The 25,690-nt window shown below is 39.3% G+C and overlaps 1 protein-coding gene across 1 annotated transcript; it reads left to right on the forward strand.

Annotated features, from left to right (window-relative positions):
* Nucleotides 1–1,157: 1,157 nt before the first annotated feature.
* On the forward strand, nucleotides 1,158–24,100 carry myh14 (myosin, heavy chain 14, non-muscle; the record flags this gene model as incomplete). Its single annotated transcript, XM_079469498.1, is given in 43 exon segments — nucleotides 1,158–1,316; nucleotides 3,565–3,661; nucleotides 3,664–3,770; nucleotides 4,451–4,607; nucleotides 5,112–5,139; nucleotides 5,619–5,736; nucleotides 7,002–7,013; nucleotides 7,506–7,598; nucleotides 7,686–7,749; nucleotides 8,267–8,365; nucleotides 8,451–8,594; nucleotides 8,686–8,900; nucleotides 9,113–9,265; nucleotides 9,353–9,526; nucleotides 9,656–9,829; nucleotides 10,377–10,491; nucleotides 12,013–12,218; nucleotides 12,311–12,432; nucleotides 12,547–12,616; nucleotides 12,805–12,965; nucleotides 13,038–13,146; nucleotides 13,260–13,391; nucleotides 13,513–13,719; nucleotides 13,802–13,939; nucleotides 14,034–14,157; nucleotides 14,318–14,489; nucleotides 14,581–14,793; nucleotides 15,469–15,613; nucleotides 15,708–15,914; nucleotides 16,047–16,151; nucleotides 16,402–16,554; nucleotides 17,177–17,425; nucleotides 17,726–17,938; nucleotides 18,015–18,227; nucleotides 18,350–18,511; nucleotides 18,620–18,748; nucleotides 18,825–18,913; nucleotides 19,286–19,409; nucleotides 19,497–19,705; nucleotides 19,939–20,047; nucleotides 20,765–20,937; nucleotides 21,162–21,188; nucleotides 22,318–24,100. Coding segments are annotated over 43 exon segments (6,060 nt in total). The 3' UTR covers nucleotides 22,508–24,100.
* Nucleotides 24,101–25,690: the final 1,590 nt, after the last annotated feature.

The following is a 25,690-nucleotide window of genomic DNA, read 5'->3' on the forward strand; positions in this document are numbered from 1 at the left end:
TTATTATATACAGTATGCTAATTAATTTGACAATAATCTTGAACTTTATGTAACTATACTACTGTATAGGAATCCTATTTACTTACTGGGAAATGAGTATATACAGCCATGGAAACAATTTAAAAACCATGCCAAATTGTCATTTATTCAGCATTTCTAAATGTATTGTGGCCATTACAGTTCAGTGTCTGTTGACTTTCAACAAAATCAATGTAAATAGAAATTAGTATTTTTATTTGGAAGAAATATTGTTTAAAAACAGAAACTGAATTTTGAAATGTTATTTTTTTAAGTGGCTTTATATACATATCATGGTTTGGATACTCTGAGGCATAGAGTACAATGGCTAGTTTTTTAATGTGGGAGTATATGTGTAGACCCCTTTTTTTCCACCGTTTGCTTTCTGGCCTGGTTGTCACTTTACCGATCCATCAAATTCATAACGTGCACATTGTCCTTCCATCCTCCCCAGACACAAATGTGCTCAACCACATACACTAAGACACACAAGCATCAACACACAGATATACACGAATCTCCAATAAACTAACCCAATTACACACAATATACATATACTATGGCGTGAATAGTCATACTTAAGTTATATAGTCATACTGAAATAAAAAATACTTTTATTTAACCTTTTGTCATTCCAAACCTGTATGACTTTCATTATTATGCAGAACACAAAAAATATATTTTGAACATGGGTCCCTATTGTCTTTCATTGAATAGACACAAAACCACATTTCTCAAAATATCTTATGTTGTCTTATACAGAAGAGAGAGTCATATACAGGTTTTGAATGACATAAAAAACAATGACAGGTTTGGTGAACACGAGGGTGAATAAATGATGAAATTATTTTTATTTTGGGATGAACTATCCCTTTAAGCAGCATTTGCACTGTATACTGAGGTTAACTGTGTCGGTTAGACCATCCTGGTATAACTGCAGTATTAAATGTCACATTACTGTAATCCTGATCTATTGATTTCATTTTATTTCTTGCCAGTTGCCTGTGGTGTGATATTACTAAGATCATAATGATGATAGGTATGATTAAATTAAGGGTAGTGATCTGCCTCTGTTCAGTATGTCATCTACGACCAGTTTCAAACTCACAGTCTCTCTTTCCTTACACAGTGCTACAATCATGTCCAGGCCAGCGGGGGGTGGTACTAACGATGTCACCCGCTTCCTCTCCACGGGGGCGGGGCCTGGGTCACCAACCTCTGTATTCTCTGCCTCCAGCCAAGCTGATTGGGCAGCCAAGAGGCTCATCTGGGTGCCTTCAGAGAAACATGGGTTTGAGGTAAGATGGAGAAGTCAGGGAGTTCTGGACAACTGGGGTAAATGTCCTCTTGGGACTGTCAGAGAAACGTATTGGCCGGAGTGATGCAAGGACCATGAAAGAAAGCATGAGCACATTCTTCACATTTAAGTTGGGTTAACTCAAGTGCCCCAGCCGCCCAACAAGTCGCGGTTTGAGTGCTTTGATATAACGCACTATGAATAGAATAATGCACTTGTTGGGCCAGTAGTTGCTAAATGCTGAACGGCATTGCAATGCAAAATAAGGTCCCGCTATAAAGTGTCCCATGTTGAGAATCTCACTTATTGCCAGAGAGAGAGATTTCAGTGCTTCCTGTGGGAGGTCATCTCTCCTCCCCCCCTCTCTCTCTCTATCTCTACCTCTATCTCTCTATCTCTCTCTCTCTCTCTCTCTCTCTCTCTCTCTCTCTCTCTCTCTCTCTCTCTCTCTCTCTCTCTCTCTCTCTCTCTCTCTCTCTCTCTCTCTCTCTCTCTCTCTCTCTCTCTCTCTCTCTCTCTCTCTCTCTCTCTCTCTCTCTCACTCTCTCTGACTCAGTATATCTATTTCTGCTTCTCAACCCCTGACACAGTCCCCCTCAGACTGCCTGACTCCAATAAACATGAATGTATTCTCTGTTTTCCATAAAGCAAGTAACAAGTGTATTAAAGAGAAAGAGAGAGTTAGTGTTTGTATAGTATGCGAATTTTAAAAACTCAGACTGTGTCTGTAATCTTTCAGTATTGTTTGAATGAACACGCACATTCTGCGAAAATGACCACGTGACTCTCACACAAATTGTCAAGAAATGGCCAAGTTACATTTGTTTTTAGATTAGACTCAACTTTATTGTCATTACACATATACAAGTACAGTGTAACGAAATGTAGTTTAGGTCTAACCAGAAGTGCAATTAGCAAGTGCAGGATATACAGTGAATAAATACATAATACAATATTGAGAAAATATTATACAGTGGGCATGGACTAGGAAAATATTTTGCAGTAGGTATGTTCTTATGAAAATATGACATATACTATGAACATTAACGCTATGAAGATTAATGTACAGGTGGATATGAACAGATAATAATTTAGACTAAACAATAGTGCAAGTGACTTAAGTGTGCATAAATTATTGACATTAGCTTTTAAAGTTGCAATGCAATAGGTGAGTTAATGCAGTTGTTGAGGTTACAGTGCAGTGGATGAGTTAATGCGGTTATTAAAGTTACGGTGCAGTATATGAGTTAATGCAGTTAATAGGTTGCAGTCCAGAAGATGAGTAAATTTCCACATAAAATGAAATTTGAAAATGATATTTAATGGCCTGCATTTTGAAATGGGACTGGCCAGAGCCATTGAGAGAGAGAGAGTTGCGCCAACGGAAGTTCGAAATTTTCATGAAGCCTTCAGATAGTTTCATTTTTTTCTATAAACTATTTACAATAAACCCTGCAATATTTAATGAAAACATTTGTGTTGTAATTTTTTTCACCAGGACTTCAATGTCCCACTGCATTTAATTATTATATCGCTTAAGCTTCTCATCTTTAGGCATTAAAAGTGCATAAAAAGTTTTTCCCTGTGATAGTTTCTTCATGTATTAAAATGACTTCAATGTAACTCTACAGTTTGTTTCATTTAGTATACGCGGACTTATTGGATATTCAAATGAGTCCCCGCCTCCATGTGTAAGCAGCACATGCTCATGTTTCAGAAGCAGAGCTGAAACGGCAGCGATCGTTTAGCAACATGTCTACACCGGACGCGACAGCCGCATCCAGTGTGGACAAAATATACAATTATAATGTGTTGTAATGCGTTTCTAAGGTATTTTGTCGTGTCGCGTGTAGACGCGGTGTCAGTGCAGAATCTTTGCGCCATCCTTACATACTGTATCTATGGTTCATACTGTTGTTTTTTTGCGTGATTGGTTTACAGGGTTATGATGTTGTAAACAGAGGGAATTTTAACCTTTTTTTTTTAACTGTCTTTGGTAACCTGCAATATTATGGAGAAAAAATATGGAGAAAATTAATTTTCACATGGTTTTATCTTAAAGCTTATTAAACATAGCACATAGACATATCAACAACATTAAAAACTTGTAAAAGTTTGGAGGAAAATAGTTAACTATAAACAAATTGCCATTTGAAATAACAAGAAAAGAGTTCCATAAAAATCAATATACAGTGATCCCATTCAATCTTTTCCCTTACAACTTTTTTATTTGTTTTTCTTGCGGTCAGTCTGCAAGCATGCGTGAGGAGCGGGGTGACGAAGTGGAGGTGGAGCTTACAGACAGCGGGCGGAAACTGACACTCTCAAGGGAGGAGCTCCAGCGAATGAACCGCCCCGTTTCAGTAAAGTAGAAGACATGGCCGATCTCACGTGCCTCAATGAGGCCTCAGTCTTACACAACCTCCGTGAGAGATACTATTCAGGTCTCATATATGTAAGTCCCATGTCAAGCTTTGATGAGTTCCCTCACCTCATTCAGTCTGACTTATTCACCTGACTGTGCACATCACATGGGTGTGTGTGGGGGGGTTGTAAGCGAGCAGGATAGCGTTACATGCACACGCATACACGTGTGTTTATTCATTACTAGTTTAGCGCTCAAATTTCTGCTCCGGTTTCATGCAGAAAGTGCACATGCACATGTACATTCATACACACACAAGACCAAGGGCCCTTATTCATAATAGATCCAGCAACGGTTACTGTCTCAGTTACTTGAGTCCAGTGTTTACTACATTCGATTTGGTAAAAGGAACAAGTTGAAATAAAGACATACAATCAATCGAGTATGTGTAAATAACGTAAGACATTCTGTTTTTGTGAGTGTGTGTTGAATTTGCAGAACTTGCTTTATATTTCTGCCATTTACCACAATGCTGTTTTGAACAAAATGCTGCTTATGGATATGTAGTTAAACATTTTGGCATCTCAAACTTTCGGGTTAGTTCTTGTGTTTTTAATCAGTTTGTACATTTACATGTCATCATTTAGAAAAAACTTTTATCCAAAGCGACTTACAAATGAGGTAAACAATGGAAGCATTGTTTGCCTTACAACATACAACATCATTATTTCTATCTGTTTGAACTCTTGTGTTTGTTTGTGGTTTCACAGACGTACTCTGGCCTGTTTTGTGTGGTTATAAACCCCTATAAGAACCTGCCCGTCTATACAGAATCCATTATTGAGATGTATCGTGGGAAGAAAAGGCATGAGATGCCGCCTCATATCTATGCCATATCAGAGGCAGCCTACAGGAGCATGCTGCAAGGTACCATGGCAACCAACTAACCTGCTGTAGTCTGCTTCAGTGTTTGTGAATTTATTCATACACCTCTGCATCAAGCCCGTTTTTCATGTTTGTGTATGAAGGTCGATCATTGCTTGGGAAACCCCAGGCGTGACCGAGAAACATATATTTTATATTTTGTTCTTAACTATAACAGACAGGTCATTAACTGTCATACTCTGGTTAGTGTTATTAAAAATTAGAGGATGATGATGATGATATAAACTATTAATTTAAAGTTTTGTTGTTAATTAGTGTTAAAATACAGGTTTGTTGACTTTATAAATGCTCTTAATGTAATTAAATGTAATTTAACTTAAAGTACTTATGTACATGTAACTAAATGTGTTTAATTATGTATTTATATGATTTATCCTCAAAGCAAGTTTTTATTATTTTGATTTTTCATATTTATAAAATCATTGCAAACAACGACTGCAATTTATGCACATGTCAATTTTCACACGTCCTGTTTTCTTCACACAGACAGAGAAGATCAAGCCATCCTGTGCACGTAAGTATCACGCAAAGCTTGTGACCACATGTTTGAGTATAACTACGGTTTTGTGGCAATATAAAGTTAAAGACTTCAGAACTGTCTATTAATATAACTCATCCAGAGCATTAAAAGATTTAAAAAATAATAATAAACATTTAAAATGAGTCAGTGGGAGGAATGCTGGTGTTGAGTTGGCTCTCTATCTTATTAGACACAGTTACATAATACGGTTAAAGTTTCTTGGTCCTCAAACCTGACATAGCTAAACATCTAAACAGGCTTTTCTACAGGTCATTTTTTGCCTGTTTATTTACATGTGTAGCCATTTGTTTCAGATGTATTTTGTGTGGTGTGTTTAGTCTGAAGGGGAAGTACAGTATTTTCTGTCTTTTCATCTCCTGTGAACGATTGTTCGAATACATTGCGGTTTTAACCTGTTTTTACAGACAGATGTGTCTGTGGTGTGTTTATTTGTTCTGTTTGTGTGTGTTAAGAGGGGAGTCTGGTGCAGGAAAGACTGAGAACACCAAAAAAGTGATCCAGTATTTGGCACATGTGGCGTCTTCACACAAGTCTGGCACGCTTGGTCGATCTAAAGACAGCGCTCTTCAGGTGAGAACCAAAACCATCAGAAAACACTGTTGCTCTGCTTCTCTTAAAGGAACAGTTTACCCCAAAATGAAAATTCTTAATTGACTTACCCATAGGTTGGTCTAAATCTGTATACAATTGTTTGTAACGATAAACACAGAGAAAGATATTTGGAAGAATTATTGTAATTCTTGGCCCCCATTGACTATCCTACCAGGATACTTTTCTGTATAAATCTCTTTGTTCTGTTGATCACAAAAGAAGATATTTTAAAAAATGTAGGAAAACAAACAGTTCTGGGGCACTTTTGACTATCATTGTAATTTCTCCTACTATGGAAGTCAATCGGGGGTTTGTTTACAAGTATTCTTTCAAATATCTTCCCCTGTGATCATCAAAACAAAGACCTTTATACAGGTTTGGAACAACTCAAGGATGAGCAAATCATGACAGAATTTAAATTTTTGGGTGAACTGTTCCTTTAAGAGAAGCAGAGAAATAGTTGTTTTTCCAGCAATAAGAAGTTGAATAGTTTTACTTGTAATACAATTACTTATACATTTTCTACAATTTGTTAACAGACCCCATTTAAAAATAAAGAATGTTATTTCTAACAATTTATTTTTTCATTTGACAAAAACGAACGTTACATTATATTAACATTTCTGCCAAATTTACATGTAGATAACTTGAACTCCATGACCACATGTCATTTGACCATCCTGTCAACTCTCCCAAACTTGTTTCACATTGACCCCAGACTTATGGTTGAGCATTGGCTGGTCTATCTACAGGCTATAAGCATGCAAAACCCACAACTAAATTGATTTGCATCTTATTCTTATACGTTATAATTTCGTCTCTTCTTGCCCGCTCTGTTCTCTCGCTTTCCTGGGTCCTGCTGTTTCTTTATGCTTTTCTCTTCTGCTCCCACGCTCTTTTCCTCCGCTCTGTGCTTAAGATGGACGGCACACGGTCTCTGGGTCGAGGCAGCTGTAGTGTGAACAGGGTGAGTGAGGGCTGATCTTTTCATAACCCTCACGTGCGTGGTTTACCTCACTGGAGGACGTTCAGCAACTCTAATACATGTCCTGACACTTTAATCTCATGATGTGTGATGTATCATATGTCTAATAACTGTGTGTTGATGTATTTGTGTTGTGGATGTTTGTTAACATGTTTTTAAGTTTTGGCTCATCTAAATGTAATTTTCTGTTTTTATCCCCTGTGTGTCCTGTATGTTTGTTCCATCACCCCATCTCTCTCTTTTTGTGGACTCTTAACAGACTGTGCAGTATGTGAGTACGGCCTCCATACGACTTTATTCATTGTATTGCTCTAATGCTTCCACTGTGGGCCTGTAGGAGGCGCTCTATGCAAATGAAAGCTTTGCTGTACTATTCTTTGACCCACATAGACCTTAGAAGTCTATATGGGTGTGTGCAAAACGCTCAGACAGAGGTGTTAGCCTGCACGTGGATTGTTTTTACAGCTATACGCTTTTGCTAAGCTATGTGTGTGTGTCTGATCCAGGTTCAATTTTAGATCAAACTTGCAAAATTTTCCCAAAATGGAAATCTGGCTCATAAATAAACAAATGTTTTGATGTATTTCTTTGCACACACCCCCCCCCTCCTAATACGTAAACGTATGTATGTTTTTGACAGAACGTGTGAGGGGTTGGCTGCACTTATTGTGAAAATGGCTGTAGATCATTACACATGCTGATGCTGGTGCATTGTGGGTAATATTTCTGCACTGATGTGCTGTTCTTTCTGTCATTTGTCTAGGGGGAACTAGAGAGACAATTACTGCAAGCTAATCCCATACTTGAGGCCTTTGGCAACGCAAAGACTGTCAAAAATGACAACTCTTCCAGATTTGTAAGCTCGGCTTCATTATATTTATCACAAGAAGTCATGTGTGATTTCAAAAACTGGTTTGACATGTTTACTTTTCGATTCTTTTAGGGGAAATTCATCAGGATCAATTTTGATGTTGCTGGATATATTGTTGGTGCTAACATTGAGACTTGTATCCAAACAATTGATGAATAATACGTCCCAATAATACGCATAAAGTACACAACAGATATGCATGAAAAAACTAAGATGTTTGTGGTCATTCCAGTTCAGTGTCTGGTGAATTTTAACAAAATCAAACCTCAGTAGTGCTAGTGAAGTCTTCCAACAGCAATGTGAAAGACTGACCTAAATACATTTTCCTAAATACATACAAATATTACTGTTGCATTGCTTAAAGGCGAATATAAACTTGTTTCTTTGCAGTAGGTATTTGAGGCCTGAAAAAATACAGAACATCTTTTCTGTTTTAATTTTCTGCAAATATAATTTCTACAATATTTGAAATTTGGGAGAAATATTGTTGAAATACCAAAATGCTAAAGTAGTCAATTAAAAAAGTTGTCAAATTGTCGCTTAATTTTTCCCTGCAGCTGCATGTTTTATTCCGTAAGACATATAAAGATGTGTGGAGGTGCACCTCTTGCCTTTGTGCTTGTACATTTGTCTTTAACCCGGATGTGTGTCAGATCTCCTGGAGAAGTCTCGAGCCATTCGCCAGGCTAAAGAGGAGCGAACCTTCCATTTCTTCTACCAGCTCATCTCTGGAGCTTCTGAAACTGTCAGAAGTCCGTAGATAGTTAAACACACACATTTTTTGAGGGTCTGTAAAGTTAAACCTCTCTTAAATATTTATTTTCGCTCATTCTGTAGAGGAGCTTCTGCTGGGCAGTCCGGATCAGTACCGCTTCCTCTGTGGGGGCTCACTACCTGTTACGGGTCAGAGTGACTCTGAAAACTTCACACAGACAATGGACTCTATGACCATCATGGGCTTCAGCAGTGAAGAGTCCACCTGTAAGAGGAAATATATAAGGCAGCAGTAAATTCATATTGAAAAATAAAATGTATACAGGTATATCGATTTTAAATTGTGTTTTTTTTCCAGCGATATTAAAGGTGATCTCTGCAGTGCTTCAATTTGGCAACATCACATTTAACAAAGAGAAAAACACAGATCAGGCCTCAATGCCAGACGACACAGCAGCTCAGAAACTCAGTCACCTGCTGGGCATCAGTGTGCTGGAGTTCAGCCGAGCCATTCTCACTCCTCGCATCAAAGTGGGACGGGAGTATGTCCAGAAGGCCCAGACCAAGCAGCAGGTATGTGTGTGTGTGCGTAATATTCGAGTAGTGGTCCTGACAGGAATTGGACGACATAGCATTTCAACACTTGGTTTGAATTTCTGATGCAAGCGTGCTATCTAACCCCCTTCCACTATGAAATCTCACTGGTCCAAATTCCAAAAGTTACGTTTTAAATGTCTTTTCATTAGCTCATTTTAGCTCATTTTCTCATGTGTTATTGTGCTCAGGCGGATTTCGCAGTGGAGGCCTTGGCGAAGGCCACATATGAGCGACTTTTCCGTTGGCTGGTGCACCGAATCAACAAAGCGCTGGACCGCAGACAGAGACAGGGAGCTTCGTTCATCGGCATCCTGGACATCGCCGGATTCGAGATCTTCCAGGTGGGAGAGCCGACCAGAGGGTCTTGACAGCTGTTTATTATTTATCCGACATATAAATGAATGTCTCTTTTGCATCTGTCTCTGTAGCTGAACTCCTTCGAGCAGTTATGTATCAATTACACCAATGAGAAGCTGCAGCAGCTCTTCAATCACACCATGTTCGTGCTGGAACAAGAGGAGTACCAGCGTGAGGGCATTGAGTGGAACTTCATTGACTTCGGTCTGGATCTTCAGCCCTGTATCGACCTCATCGAGAGACCGGTCAGTGTATTTATGTGTGTGTGTGTGTGTGAAGATCTTCATGCACATCATGGAAAACCACGAGCAGTCCCATTAGCTGTTTGTTAGTAGTTTTATTAACTGCATGTTTCTGATTGGATGGTTCTGCAGGCACATCCTCCTGGTGTACTGGCATTGTTGGATGAAGAGTGTTGGTTTCCAAGGGCGACGGATCGCTCATTTGTGGACAAGCTCTCAGCCGAGCAGGGTACACACTCGAAGTTCATGCGGCCGCGTCAGATCAAAGAAGAGGCTGATTTCTCCATCGTACACTACGCTGGCAAGGTTAGAGAAACTCACTTTCCATTTCTTCCTTTTGTTTTTTGAAATCAATATGAAATCTAAATAATTTATTATTTATACTATTTCTTTTCAGGTTGCATTTTCACAATACTAAATAGTGTATTTTATTTAAAGGTCCAATGTGTAATTTTTTGGAGGATCTATTGACAGAAATGCATATAAAATACATAACTATGTGTTTAGAACTGTATAAAGACCTTACGAATGAGCTTTTTCTATCTGCATACACCGTGGGTGCCCTTAAATAGAATTCACCATGTTGTTTCTACAACAGCCAAATTTGATCATACTGACAGCCCTACAAATGACAGCTCTTATCCTACAGCTTAGCTTTTTCATTTTTATGAGCTTACCATTGTGAATCGCAAGGATTCAATAACTACTTCATTTTTATTTTATTCAAATCAATTTTAACCCAAAAAGTTGCAGATTTCGTCTATGAAAGCAAATTTGAAATGAAGTAAACATATACTGGCTTGTGAATTGTATTGACTTTAGAAATGTCTCTCTTTCTCTTCATCTTGTTCAGGTGGATTACAAGGCAGATGAATGGTTGGTGAAGAACATGGATCCTTTGAATGATAATGTTGCATCTCTCCTTCATCAGTCATCTGATCCCTTCATCTCTGAGCTCTGGAGAGAGGGTGAGTAAAAATCACAGGCTGGTGTATGAAAAATGAGTTTGAGGGATATTTTGACTTTTGATATTGAATTTGTAATGAGCAGGTCGGTGAAACGTCACAGTAAAATATATAATGATTAAATAATCGCTTGCCATTTAGTATTAAACTATGATTAAAAATCATTAATTCAGTTAATATTGATATTTTACCATATTACTAATATTTAACTTTGTAATATATTGCAGACTAATACTTTGCTTGTGATCTCCCCTTCTCTCTCCCTTTTACCTCTCCTCCTCTCCTTATCTTTCTTGTTTCTCCTCTTCCCTCCTCTAATCTCGTCTTAGATATTCAAACTCTTCCTCGTGTGTACTTTTTTGACTCCTATGCCACAATGCAAACCAATGGCTCTGAAAGCAGTAGGTTTCGCTTGCTCGTTTTTTGTTTAACCTCTCCTGCAGTTACCGACTCGCCCTCTTGTGTCAGTGTGTCCATTAGAAAGTCCTCATTCTTAATAGTTTGCCTTCTCTATTTCATCACATTTCGATGTGAAATGTGTGTTGTAGATGAGTAGAATGTGTAGTTCGTTGAACGGGTTGGCTAAAAATTGTAGTTACATTTCATTTTAGATTGTGTGAGCTGGCGTTTATGCTCCATAACGCATTTTTCCTCTTAAAGGGATAGTTCACCCCAAAATATAAATTCTGTCATCATTTACTCACCCTCTTGTGATTCCAAACCTGTTATTATTTTCTTTTTTTGTGCAAGAAGATATTTTGAACAACAGCGGTAACCGGTGACTTGCATTGGTGTCTATACAATAGCAGTGAATGGGTACCGCCATTGTTAGATTATCAATGTTCTTTAAAATATCTTCTTTTCAGAAGAAATAAAGTCAAACGGGTTTAAAAAGACATGAAGGGTAAGTCAATGAAGACAGAATTGTCCTTTTTGGGTGATCTATCACTTTAAAGCGTTTGTATTGTAAATGTCAACTGCACTCATAGAATTGATTTCTGTTTGGCAAGTGTCACATGTAAGACAGAAATTGATCCTAACATAAAAGTTATCATTCAAAAATCATAAAACTGTCATAAGACATGTTGACTTTGGCCTAAACAGAACCGATTCTGTAGATCCTTTCTACTTTGTATCTATAACAACATTGATATGCTTCTGAAATCGGCTACTTTAATAGCTAGTATGTGTAAAGTATATTATGAGCAGTTTGTCCCAAACCTCAGTATGCAAGAAAAACTGTAAGTGTGAAATGTCTGGATGGTCTACGCTGAGACTTCTCAGTATAGATCGGATGGATATTTTTGTATCCCATGAGGCAACGGGAGCTGAGGAGCCAAATTCAATAAGTCACAGTAATAAATGACAAATACCTGTCAAAAAAACATATGCTGAATTAACAGTCAAGAGAAAGGTACTTCATTTAATTTACACACTGTCACGGTATGTGATTTCAGACGCAGAGCACAATTGAAACATTATCTCAGCAAGTTCTAACACTTTATTTTGTTTTGTGCCGGTTAGTGGAGAGGATTGTGGGTCTGGATCAGGTGTCGTCTGGTGAGAGCAGTGGACCAGTGAATTTTGGAGCAGCTGGGCTCAAGACGAAGAAGGGCATGTTCCGCACAGTGGGCCAACTCTACAAAGAGTCTCTCACTAAACTAATGGCCACCCTCCGTAACACCAACCCCAACTTCCTGCGCTGCATCATCCCCAACCACGAGAAACGGGTGAGACAGACTGACAGAGCTATAGAGAAATACACATCACATAAATGCATATGGACAAAATGGATCTTTAATTGTTCTTTGAATTGTAACAGGCAGGAAAATTGAGTCCTCATCTGGTTCTGGATCAGTTGAGGTGTAATGGAGTCCTGGAGGGGATCAGGATTTGCAGACAGGGCTTCCCCAACCGCATCCCATTTCAGGAGTTCAGACAGAGGTGTGTGTCAAAATATAGTAGCTGTTTCCATTTATAAGATGCTTTTACTTTTAAACTACATGTACGGATTATGTACTGTATGTTACAATTTATAATGTAATATCGGTCTTTCAGGTACGAGATCTTGACTCCAAATGCAATTCCCCGAACCTTCATGGATGGGAAACAGGCGAGTGAGCTTATGGTAAGTGGCCCAAACTTAAATCTTTTTGACTGATTGTTCATCATGTTAGAGATTCGCAGAGATTCATAGAGATTTGGGGATCTCAGAACACCTTAGCAACAGTATAGCAACTCCCTGGCAACCACCTAGACACCCCATCGTTGTCTTTTCAAACTTACTAACTTTTCTAACATTGTTACTGTGCTCAGATCAGCGCTCTGGAGCTGGATAGGAATCTTTTCCGGGTGGGACAGAGTAAAGTGTTCTTCCGTGCTGGAGTTCTGGCTCATCTAGAGGAAGAACGAGACCTGAAGATCACCGACACCATCATTCGCTTTCAGAGCGCTGCCCGTGGATACCTCGCCAGGAGGTAAACACCTGCACGTGTGTGTGTGTGGTAGGTCAGTGCGTACGTGTGTGTTAATGATGTGTGTTTCTGCAGGGCGTTCCATAAGAAACAGCAGCAGCTCAGCGCTCTGCGAGTGATGCAGAGAAACTGTGCAGCGTACCTGAAGCTTAGAAACTGGCAGTGGTGGAGACTCTTTACCAAGGTAATACATCACAGAAATTCTAATGCTTCCCACTTAAAATACCACTACGAACCATATGTTTTTTTTGGCTTTTAATGTTAATTTGTCTTGTTGACCTTTGACCTCTTGCGCAGGTCAAACCCCTGCTGCAGGTGACCCGACAGGATGAAGAGATTCAAGCTCGTGAAGCACAGCTTCAGAAAGCCAAAGATAACCTCTGCAAAATGGAGCTTGATTTCACTGAGCTGGACAGAAAAAATCAGCAGGTGAATTCACCATTGCTCTCTTTCTGAGGTTTCATTCGATTTTGTTGCCCATGTTGGTACTGTATATGTACTAAACAAAAGTTCGATTTTCATATTCATCCGATGTCTTTCTCATCGACAGCTGTTGGAGGAGAAGTCTGTGCTCACCGACCAGCTCCAGGCGGAGGCGGAGTTATTCGCAGAAGCAGAAGAAATGAGAGCGCGGCTGGCCAATCGCAAACAGGAGCTTGAGGATGTGTTAGGAGAGCTGGAGACCCGACTGGAGGAGGAAGAGGAGAGGACTCTCCAGCTGACCAATGAGAAGAAGAGAATGCAGCAGCATGTCCAGGCGAGGAAGAGTGTGTAGCGTTGGATGTCCAGTACGATTGAAGATCTTCTGTCAACAACATCTTTGTGTTTCTAACTCTCAGGATCTAGAGGAGCAGCTAGAGGAGGAAGAGGGGACACGCCAGCGCCTCCAGCTGGAGAAGGTCACTCTGGAAAGCAAAGTGAAGAACCTGGAGACCGAGACCTTGATGCTGAGAGAGCAGAGGGAGCGATTTAGCAAAGTAGTTGAAGAGACTAGTTGTGAATTGAATCCATCTGAATATTGATTCAGCTTCGCAGCTTACAATGCTTTGCCGATCTCTTTTGCTTTGTCAGGAGAAGAAACAGCTGGAAGAGAGACTGAATGAGGTGACAGATCAACTCACAGAGGAAGAGGAGAAGGTGAAGAGTCTCAACAAGCTGAAAAACAAACAGGAAGCTGTCATTGCTGATTTAGAAGGTAACTGTCAAACGCCCCCTGGTGGACTGAAGTGGTATTGCTGGGGCTGTGGGTTAGGCAAAGTTTTGACATATTTAATAAAAACACGAATGGATTCTCCTCTGCTTCTCTCCAACACTTTAATGTAAACAAAGCCAAAACGTCTCTTTCTGTTTCTCAGAGCGTCTGAAGAGGGAGGAGCAGAGTCGTCTGGAGCAGGAGAAATGGAAGAGACGGATGGAAGCAGAAGCAGTGGAGGCCCAGGAGCAGATGTCTGATCTTAGTCTGCTCTCCACAGAGCTGAGAAACAGTGTGAGCCAGAGAGAGAAAGAGATCACCACACTACAGACAAGGTACACAGTGTTAATAATCTAGCCTGCCGCTATAAAGTAAAACTAATGAACCATAAGATTCAGAACGGCATCTCTTCTCTGTGTCTGTCAGGTTGGAGGAGGAGGGCGCGCGGCGTGCGGAAGCTCAGCGAGCTCTAAGGGAGGCCATGTCCCAGGTCTCTGAGCTAAAAGAGGAGGTGGACAATGAACGAGGGATGAGGGAGAGAGCTGAGAAACAGAGGAGAGATCTGGGGGAGGAGTTAGAAGCTCTGAGGACCGAACTAGAAGATACACTGGACACTACAGCTGCTCAACAAGAGCTCAGGTGTGTATGTGTGTGTGTGTGTTTGTGTGTGTGTGTGTTTAGATCCTACCACAACATGCCCCAGTCAATTGATTCTGGCAAATTAAAAGTCATTGACTTTTGTTACAAAAAATTAATTACATGAATACACTATTTCTCAAATTAAATTTATTTTAATTCAAGTGGTCTCATTGTCATGTATTCAAATGTTATGTGGTTTGATTTTATTAAATATGAATGCAGTAAGTTATTACAGTTAAAAAAAAACAGTATACATTTTGTGTAAATATTAAATATTATAATGTTTAAAAAACAATATGACATTAAAAAGAGTAAAAACTATTTTATTTAGTTGTTGGCGGAAGCATTTAGTAACTTTTAAGAATCATATAAAATGTTTAAAAAATGTTTTTAAAAGACAAATTATGAAATGTAAATCTTTCAACATAAATTGACTTTACTCTATCCATTGATTTTAAAGAATTAATATTAATAAATTCAAGTGCTCACTAAAAAATGACATTCAAGTTTAACCATTTACAATATCAGACGCTTTTATCCAAAGAGACTAAGAAAAATAAGGTGATATGTCTTAAGGATGCCATAAAATGACACGTGCTATGCAAAGTTTCAACAATGAAAATGTTTTAAAAAAAAATTATAAATATTTCGATTTTACCCTGTTTGTGTGTGCAGGTCTCGACGTGAGGCTGAATTAGGAGAGCTCCAGAGGTGTTTAGAGGATGAGACCCGTCGTCATGAAGCCCAGCTCTCAGAGCTCCGCATCAAACACACCGCTGCCATCGACTCCCTGCAGGAGCAGCTAGACAACGCCAAAAGAGTGAGTCACTGTGTGTGTGTCCAGTGCACTGTGTCTACAAGTTACTGTTACACGTCTCCATGCTTCAGCTGTGTTTATTCGTGTGTGTCCACAGTCACGTCAGTCTCTGGACAAGGCCAAGGCTGTCCTGGAGGAGGAGCGCATGAACCTGAGCGCCGAGCTGAAGACCCTGCAGGGGGGAAAGATGGAGAGTGAGAGGGGCAGAAAGAGAGCGGAAGGACAGTTACAGGAACTGACCGTGCGCCTCTCACAGGCCGAGAGGGAGAGAGAGGAAAGAGAGGAGCGAATCGGTAAACTACAGGTATGAATGAAAACGAGAGAGTTTATTTGTAGGCAAGACTGTGTTCCTTTGTGAATAAATACATAAGGACTGTATTTGAGGATGTAAGGAAACTCAAATCTCCCTCTCTCTCTCTCTCTCTCTCTCTCTTAGTTGGAGCATGAGTCTCTGTCTAGTTCTCTCTCCTCATCTGACTCCAAATCTCATCGTCTAAATAAGGAGGTCAGCAGTCTGGAGAGTCAACTTCATGATGTTCAGGTAACTTTGTGTGTGTGTGTGTGTGTATGCAAATTCTTCTATTTTCCACTATATGTTATTAGGCTCATTGGGCTAAATTGAAGAGCTTTTGAAAGACTCATGACACATCACTGATTCATGATTGGATGTATGTACAGCATGTAACCACCCAAGAGATTCTCCACTCCTACTGGCTGTTATTCTATTTTAAAGTGTCTTTGAAAGGAATGGCCTCTTTGTTTCAATACGCTTCATGTGTGTCCCGCTTTAGGAGCTCCTGCAGGAGGAGACACGGCAGAAGCTGGTATTGGGCTCGCGCGTGCGCGCTCTCGAGGAGGAAAAAGCAGGGCTGATGGAGAGGGTAGAGGAGGAGGAGGAGAAGACCAGAGAGCTCACACGTCAGATTCAGAGCAACACACAGCAGGTACACACACACACACACACACACACACATGGAGTAGTTGGAAACATGCCCAAATAGATTAAGAGGGAAAAGTGTCAGTTTATCTTTATTACAGCAATTTCAATATTAAAAAGAACACGCATAATGATAAAAACATATATAGCTTGAATGCTCTGAATAGTCATTTTATAGCTGCATTATGCCTCTATAATTATCATACCTTAACAGTTTTAAACCAATGTTAATTCAATAAATCACAGCTGATAGGCTCTTCCTGTTTATCACAAAAATGTGAACTGGCCCTCTCGGCTGAGGCTGGTTTCTCCCGAGATTCTTTCATCATTGGAGTTTTGGTTCTTTGACACTGTTGCCGTGTTGGCTTGCTCAGTGGGAGACTTAGATGTACTTCTGCAAATTATATTAACATTGCTTTTATCCTCTCCGTTTGTATTCTTTACCCACATTTTCATCTTCTGTGTTTAATTTGTCACGTAAAGCTGCTTAGAAACAATGCAACTTTGTTTGTTAAACGCATTATATAAATAAACTTGCCTTGATCTTTATTTAAAACGTGTCTGCCAAATGCATAAATGAAGTTTAAATGTAAGTTTTAATTTCATAACTATGATTTGTGTCTGTGCAGCTGGCTGATCTAAAGAGGCAGATGGAGGAGGTGAATGCAGCAGTGGAGGCCGGGGAGGAGACCAGGAGAAAGATGCAGAGAGAGCTGGAGAATGCCACGCAGAGAGAGAGCGCCAAAGAGGAAGAGAAAGAACGCGTGGAGCGTCAGAAAGAGCGCTTGAGAGAAGAAATAGAAGACATGACCATCGCTCTGCAGAGGGAGAGACAGAACTGCACTGCTCTGGAGAAGAGACAAAAGAAGTTTGATCAGGTGGGATAAAGAAGGAAAAGACGGAAGGATGAATGAAAATGAATTCATCATTTGATTAACCCCATGTCATTCCAACCTGTATGACTTTCATTTGTCGGTGGAACACAATGAAGATACAACATTGGCCCCCATTGTATGGACACGAAACCACTGAGAAATTTCTCAAAGTATCTTCCTTTGTGTTCGACATTCAGGGATTTAAACATCATGAGGTTTAATAAACAAAATATTTTTTCAGGTGAACTATCCCTTTAATAGAATGTGCGAATTGACGACTCTTTATTCTTGACCTCTGATCAGTGTCTGGCAGAAGAAAAGGCAGTAAGCGCTCGGCTGCTGGAGGAACGAGACCGAGCCGAAGCAGAGAGCCGAGAGAAAGAGACACGCTTCCTGTCTCTCTCCAGAGCGCTGCAGGAAGCCACCGAGCAAAGAGATGAACTGGAGAGGACCAATAAGCAGCTTCGCATTGAGATGGAACAGCTGGTCAACGTCCAGGATGACGTTGGCAAAAATGTACGGCTTGGTTTAATCGCCTATCAATTTATGTTCTATAACATGTGTGAATTGATCAGTGAACAAACGTCCTCAGGTTCATGAGCTGGAACGGTCTCGACGGGCTTTGGAAACAGAAGCTCAGTCTCTAAAAGAACAAACCCAGGAGCTGGAGGATGAGCTGACCGAGGCAGAGAACGCTCGCCTGAGACTGGATGTCACCCTTCAGGCACTTAGAGCCCAGTTTGAGAGGGAGATCAGCACTAAAGAGGAGAAAGGAGAAGAGAAGAGGCGAGCGCTCAACAAACAGGTAGAATGAAGCACATGACATCATAACTGATGCCTAACACGATTTCAGATTTGACAATACTGGTGTCTTTTTCTTTCTGCACTTGAACTTCAGTTTCAGTGTTTCTCTTTGGTCGTGTGCAGGTACGCGAGCTGGAAGCGATGCTCGAGGAAGAGAAGACACAGAGAGCACAGGCCCTGACGGTCAAGAAACAGCTGGAGACAGAGCTGCAGGAGGCGGAGGCTCAGGTGGAAGCAGCCAATCGGAGCCGAGAGGAGGCAGTTCGGCAGATGAAACGTCTCCAGGTTTGTCCGATCAAAATGTATGTGGCAGAGCGTTGTGATGTCAGACGTTTTAAATATTTACTACAGACAATTGTGCCTTTTCTTCTCTATTAACTTCCCACCCATCAGACTCAGATGAAGGAACTTATACGTGAGCTGGATGAGACCAAGTTGGCACGGGATGAGATTGTCGTCCAGTCAAAGGACAGCGAGAAACGTCTGCAGGTTCTGGAGGCTGAACTAGTGCAGTTAACAGAGGTTTGTCATCCCACATGTGAGGACTCGAAAAGAGAGATTTGTGGCTATTTGCTCTTATGTTCTGCCCTTCTCTCAGGATATGGCTGTGTCTGATAGACAACGCAGACAAGCCCAGCAGGAGAGAGATGAGATAGCAGAAGAAATCGTCAATACCGCGAATGGAAAGTTAGTATTTATATGTGTGTGTATGAGGTTATGTGCTCCTCTGGATCTACATTGTGTTTCAACAAAGAAGATTAATTGAATATCGACCCTGTTAACTTGTGTAGTCAAATTGGTTGAAAACAACATTTAATATTGAGTGAAGCAAAGTAGTATATATTGATTCATTTTATCCATCTGGATTTTTGCCTTGCCTTGGCTAGATTTTGTTAAAGATTATGAAAACAAACTGAATATGCACATGACAGATCACATACATAAACATTACAGATTCTTTTTATGTCAGTTCAATTCAAATTCATTCGTATAGCACTTTTTACAATGTTGCATTGTTTCAAAGCAGCTTTACTCATCATGATGTCGTTTCCGTTGTAGATCGGCACTGTTTGATGAGAAACGGCGTTTGGAGGCGAGGGTCGCTCAGCTGGAGGAAGAACTAGAGGAGGAACAGAGTAATGCAGAACTACTGGCTGAGAGGCAGAGGAAGAATGCCTTACAGGTGCCAATAAACACACCGTACACTATACTGTCCTACACGCACCCACAGAGATGGAGATAGAGCATGTGACATCTCTGCTTATGTTAGGTCGAGACGCTCACCGTTCAGCTTTCTGGAGAGAGGACCCTGGCTCAGAAGAGCGACAGTGCACGTGAGACCCTCGAGAGGCAGAATAAAGAGCTGAAGACTCGTCTCAGTGAGCTGGAGGGGGCTGTGAAGGGAAAACACAGACTCAGTGTCGCCGCCCTGGAGGCCAAGATAGAATCAATGGAAGAACAACTGGAGCAAGAGAGACAGTGAGAAAACAGAATAATAAATTATTCATACAATTTTTACATTATTTGAGAAATGAATAAATACAAATAAAATACAAATAAAAATTTGACCATAACATTTTATAATTGACCAATCAAAATCATTTATTCCGGAAAGTCTTTAAAAGACTCCATTTCAAGATCACAGTGACATACATCAGTAATGTGTTTTTGTTTGTCCTGTTGGATCTGATCTCACCATTTCATCTCACCAGAGAAAGAACTGCCGCCAATAAACTGGTGAGAAAAACCGAGAAGAAACTAAAAGAGGTTGTGATACAGGTGGAAGATGAAAGAAGACACGCAGATCAGTACAGAGAACAGGTGCCCTTTAACATGTCCTCTCTCTAAAGCTGTCTAGTATAGAGTGGGGTTCAGAAGTGTTAAACTAAGATCTGGTTTTCAAAATCTGATTTAAACCTGCCAGTAATCTGAACATTTTAGGATTTTAGCATTTTAACAAAACAGAAATGTTAATATGTCAAATTTAATTATTGCTTCTATTAATTTATTTATTACTATTCATTATTAATCCTTTAAGATTAAGAAGAACAAAGATTGTCTTAAATGTTCAGACCCCACTCAATACTTTTTCAGAGTAACTGTAAAAAATGTTTTGCAAGTTTTACATTTAGAACCAAATCGGCCAAACGTATTAATTTGAATCGGAGAATCAGATTATGTTTATTTATATGGTATATACGATATAAACGTATTTATTTATATCATTATTTCTCAGTGATTTCAAAGTAATGCATTGTAATGATTTTGGGTGGACAGCTTATATTGTAGTTGTGTACATTTCCACGTTTATCAAAAATGTCAAACGGCATGCTAAAGTCTTTTAATGAATTTATTTTTATTTTGGAGCTTTGCTGTGCCGACTTTAATATACAATTCTTAATCCGTCTTTCGGACCCACCTGCGTGCTTTTGTCTTCTTTTTACATTTCCACGGCAACAGCAACTTTGCCTCTCTCGAAGAGATGTAGGACAGCAAGAAATCTTTAAATAAACAAGTTTTTTTCAAATCTCTGTGCAGGTGGATAAATCTATGGGACGTCTCCGTCAGCTAAAGAGGCAGTTAGAGGAGGTGGAGGAGGAGAACTCTCGCTCAAATGCCCAGCGCAGGAAACTGCAGCGAGAGCTGGAGGAGATGAGTGACAGCATGCATAGCATGAACCGCGAGCTCAACTCACTACGATCTCAACTCAGGTATACACATAGTCACCTGCTTACAACCCTGAGCTGTGCTGTTTCACATTTGACAAGAGGGTGAGAGGCGTTTACCCATAAACCCACTGAAACATAAACCCATTCACATATGAACAATCCTTTTCATGTTGTATTGTCTGTGCATGTTTCATTCACCCATCGACTCACGTAATGTGCCTGTGTGTCCATCCATATGTGTGTGTTTGTCTTCTTAACCCATTCAGCATCAGCGAACTCCAGAAGTCAGAACAGTAGGTTTATTTTATGTGTATGTGTGTGTTTGAGAGAGAGAGAGAGAGAGAGAGAGAGAGAGAGAGAGAGAGAGAGTAAAGGGTTTCAAGTGTGATTTGTTTTTCTGTCCCCTCATGATTCTGATGGTGTGTAGAGGTGCTTTGGAAGATGAGAGAGTTTTTCTGTCCTTTGTATCTGATTTATTAAAGCACAGAGTCTACTGTTGATTCTGTAATTGAAAAAATTGAATTGTGGGTCACTTCCTGTCTTTAAAAAGTGTAGTCCTTCACTAATCCCAGACTCATAGATTTCATAGATTTCTCTCTTTCATTTTGCTTAGTTCAATGGTTCTCAAACTGATAAATGGATCAAATGTTAAATAAATAAACTATTACCAAATGATACTAAAGATTTAAAAAAGCTATATACATGTTAAACACACATTTGTGCAATATTATATATAGTTATATGCACATGTTGATTTGTCATTGGATGATCGTAGCTCATGCGTAACATAGCAACAGCACAAATTTCGAGCAGGAACTGGCTACTTGTGTTATTTTATTTAATCTTCTCATAATTCTGTTACTGTAGCTGTAAATTACATTCACAGAACAATAACTGCAGTTCATTTTATTCATTTATTTGGTTCTTGATCTGAGTTTGAGAACGACTGATCTAGTTGATATAAAGGGGCTCCTCAAAGTATTTTGGACTTGAATCTTAAAGTGATAAAAATGAATTTCTTGGAATTATTTCTGTCACATCGATTAATGGTGATTAATCGATTCCAAAATAAATAATTGTGTTTATATTTCTTAATTTATACATATAAATATACACACCATACACAAATATATTATATAAACACAACATTTATTTGGGGATTTTTTTTTAATCAGGAATCATGAATAACATTTCCACATAGCATCCACCAAAACGATGAGATGGGCAATAGTCATTAAAATAATGTCTGCAAAAAGTTGGTTTTATGAAAACCTTTTGACTTGTTTGGCCCTTTAATATAACATTATTCAAACTTTGTGTCATAAGTGTGTTTACAAACATCCATATATATTTTGAGGCCACTCTAAATGTATGTTTTCTGTTATGTATGAACTGCATAGTAACACGTTCACTGTTTCTCAGGCGAGCTCCACTCCCTCTCTCAGTGCGTGCTGGCCGCAGGGCTCTAGTGGATGATCTCTCTCAGGAGAACTCAGATTCTGAGGATCCAGGTGCTTCTCCCTCCCCATCCAGCGGCCCGCCGGGTACCCCCACACCCTCAGACAACGCCCTGGGACCTCCGCCCCCCTACAGCCTAACAGACGCTGAATGAGACGGGGACTGCGTGAAGGACAGACAGATTAACTGAGTTAACACACATAGCTTTGCAATCGTCAAAACACTGACAACAAAACAACTTGGAAATAGGTTCAAATTGATTTTAATGAACTTATGAATTAGCATGTAAGATGGAAAATAACTTATTCAGTGCTCTTATAGTACTATTTAAAGCAACGATGCAGTTTTTTAAGTAAGAGAAAAACGACATTTCCCAGAATTGCCTGGGAACTAGAAGTGCTGTATATTGGCATAGCCTCATATCCGTGCAGTAGCCTATATCAGGCTAGTTGTGACAAAATCATGATGGCCACCTCGAGCTCGCTATCGATGAAAAGCCATGTGTTTAAGAGAATTTAGTATGTTGATGGCAATCAAATGAAAATGCCATTAGGTGTTGCACAGATGATCCATATGAACAGATTCACGATCGGACTAAAATCCTTTACATCAGCTGTGCTAGCACTTTTCTCTCTCTCACTCCAATTTCGTGCTTAAAGCAATTGAATAACCTCTCTTTGCTATTTTAAAATATCTGTGTTTAAAATTTTTTGAAATGATATCATCGTTTCATATTAATGCTTTTAATCAGTTGTGATTTGGCATAGGCCTATACAAACATCAAGCTATGATTGTACAAAACAAAGGCAGAAAGTGAGAAAGAGAAAATGGCTTTTTATTAGATGAATACGCTACAAGTTTCATTCATTCATGCTAGCCTTTATATCTTAGCCATAACCTGATCTCAGAGATCACGAGAGCAGAATAGAAAGTAAAATAATACATAAAAAGCAAATAAATCCTGGCGAAAAACAAAAGAACGGCCAAAGCTGGCGGATTTCACTTCCTTGTAGATTTAGCAGTAAACGTTTCTAGACCTTTTAAAATGACATTATAACATGATAGTTTCTGTTCAAGTTCCTGAAGTTCAGCGTCTGACGTCTGGATGCAAACATTACCTAGTTAGCTCTAAAAAGAAACTTTTGTTGGAGTGACATATGTATAGGTAGTTAGGATTAATTTATTTATGTCTTAACACATCAGCTCCAGTTTGAAACTACTGTCATTTTGTCAGTTAAGAAAATCTATTTATTTTGTCGTGTATGATTTTTGTGTCCGCGCATACTGTAGACATGTCATGGTTTCGGTGAAACAGGACAAAGTTAAAGAGATTAGACGTGTACGGTTGGGGAATATCAGTCAAGAACGGACTGACTTGAGACTCAAAGAACAAAAAACGATCTGTAGGACACAAGCATATCTTCTGTCGTGAAGATTTTCTTTGTCATTGTGTGCACTTGAAATACATGAACATATGATATTGTATTTTGTTTTTGTCCTGAGGGTTAAAGGCTGCTACTTTATTATCTTTTAACGTTTTTAGTTTGTTTCTTTTTGAATGTGGTAAATGTTTATGGATCAAAGCTTTTATGTTGAGCACAATTTGGGGCATATGGATGACTAAAGGGACATTATTGTTGTTGTGTGCATCATGTCAACAATACCTGTAGTTCGGGCAAGCCGCAGATGTGAAGAATAAACAAACATTATCTGAAAAATAAAATGAAGTAATAAGACGGACATTTTAAATTTGACATCCTTCTTATCAATCCTCTTCATACATTTTTAGACTACATTAAACGTGAAGTTGTTGAATTTTTTTCTTTTAAAGTTGTATTTGTCAAATTCTTTCTTTACTGCTACATATTTTATAGAAATTTGTATTATAAGGATCATTTTGATACATTGCTTCTGTCTCACACACTTGCTAGTGTTACCTTTAATGTTTAGCAGTGTTTAACTGTACATGTTCTTGTTTTTATACATTCTGGTATTAGAACAAGTTTCAGACCTGTTCAGCTACTGAACCTCAAATATTAGGGAATGTTAGAAGAAGTATTCAAGACTGACATCTGTAAATCACTAAGCAGTGTTTTCATGTCAGATGCTGTTGTATGTCTTTAACTGGTCATGTGGATTACACCTCTATACTTGAATTGTTTAACCTTCCCCAATAATGTATATTTTTTTTTGGTGTGTTATGAAATGTCATTCCCCAAAATCAAGATATTGTTATGCAACGTAAAGTGTTTAAAAGGAGAAAACCTTGCTGTTAGACAGACAGAATCAAAGAAGCCAAGACCATCGTGAACCTCCACCAATTCTACGTATTTGTCTTAGAACATTTTCCTAAATTATAGCAACCTTTAATTTCTTTGACTTTTTGCCTTTCAACTCAGCATTGCTGCTAGAATTGTGCTTGGTCTCTGACAAACGCACAAACACTTTTTTAATACTTCGGAACTTCGGAAAGCGTTCAATCTGAAACCCAGTTATTGTTCTCAAATTCCAAAATTTGTCTTTAAGGTCTTGTTATTCTCGACCCGTGCTTCATAACACAGCTCTGAACCAGTGTACGTGCTATGGACATGAGCAGAGAATATGTAAGAATCACAACTCCATCGAAGATACTTGTATGTATCTGAGATGGGTTTCTGAAGAGGATTGAGTGTTGTCTTTTTGCATCTGTGGAACTTGAATTTTCAATCTTGTTGCTTAGTCGACCTTTTCGTTTATTTTGCTATCATGATCAAATGAGACTGGGTTGAATTTTAATATACCGTTGGTTTTAAAAACAGTGTGGTTTATTTTTATCTCTTTAAAACGCACATACACAAGCAACTGTTCACCTTCAACATGCTTTATAACGAAATTCAGAAATATTACACTATTTACCTCATTTATTGACTTAATTCATTTTACAACACAGATGAGAACATTTCACAGAAATGGTGAATAAAATCACATCACGGTTTTACAACTCAAACAATAATAAAATGTACAAACGTGATTATTCCCTAGTTGTCAGTAGTCATGCTTTTTTACCTCTGCCACTATATTACTAAACAACCAATCGTCATCCAGAGGTGGAGTTGGAATCGGAGTAGGGTGGGTCTTATGTATTGTAGCAGGGAACGATCTAGCCACGCCTTCAAAGTTGTGATAACTCCTATCGCCTCGAAATTTCAAATCAGAACAAGATTCTCCTTTATTATAAAAGCCTTCAACGCAAGAGCCATCCATTATTGTGCCTTGGAGACCCGATCCAGTCCTGGTGTGTGTTAGATTCTCGTCCGCATCTCTCATATATGTGTCGTGCGACATATGATGCTGATAT

Source organism: Barbatula barbatula (genome assembly GCF_947034865.1).
Source record: "Barbatula barbatula genome assembly, chromosome: 12".
In the NCBI taxonomy this organism is placed as follows: Eukaryota; Metazoa; Chordata; class Actinopteri; order Cypriniformes; family Nemacheilidae; genus Barbatula; species Barbatula barbatula.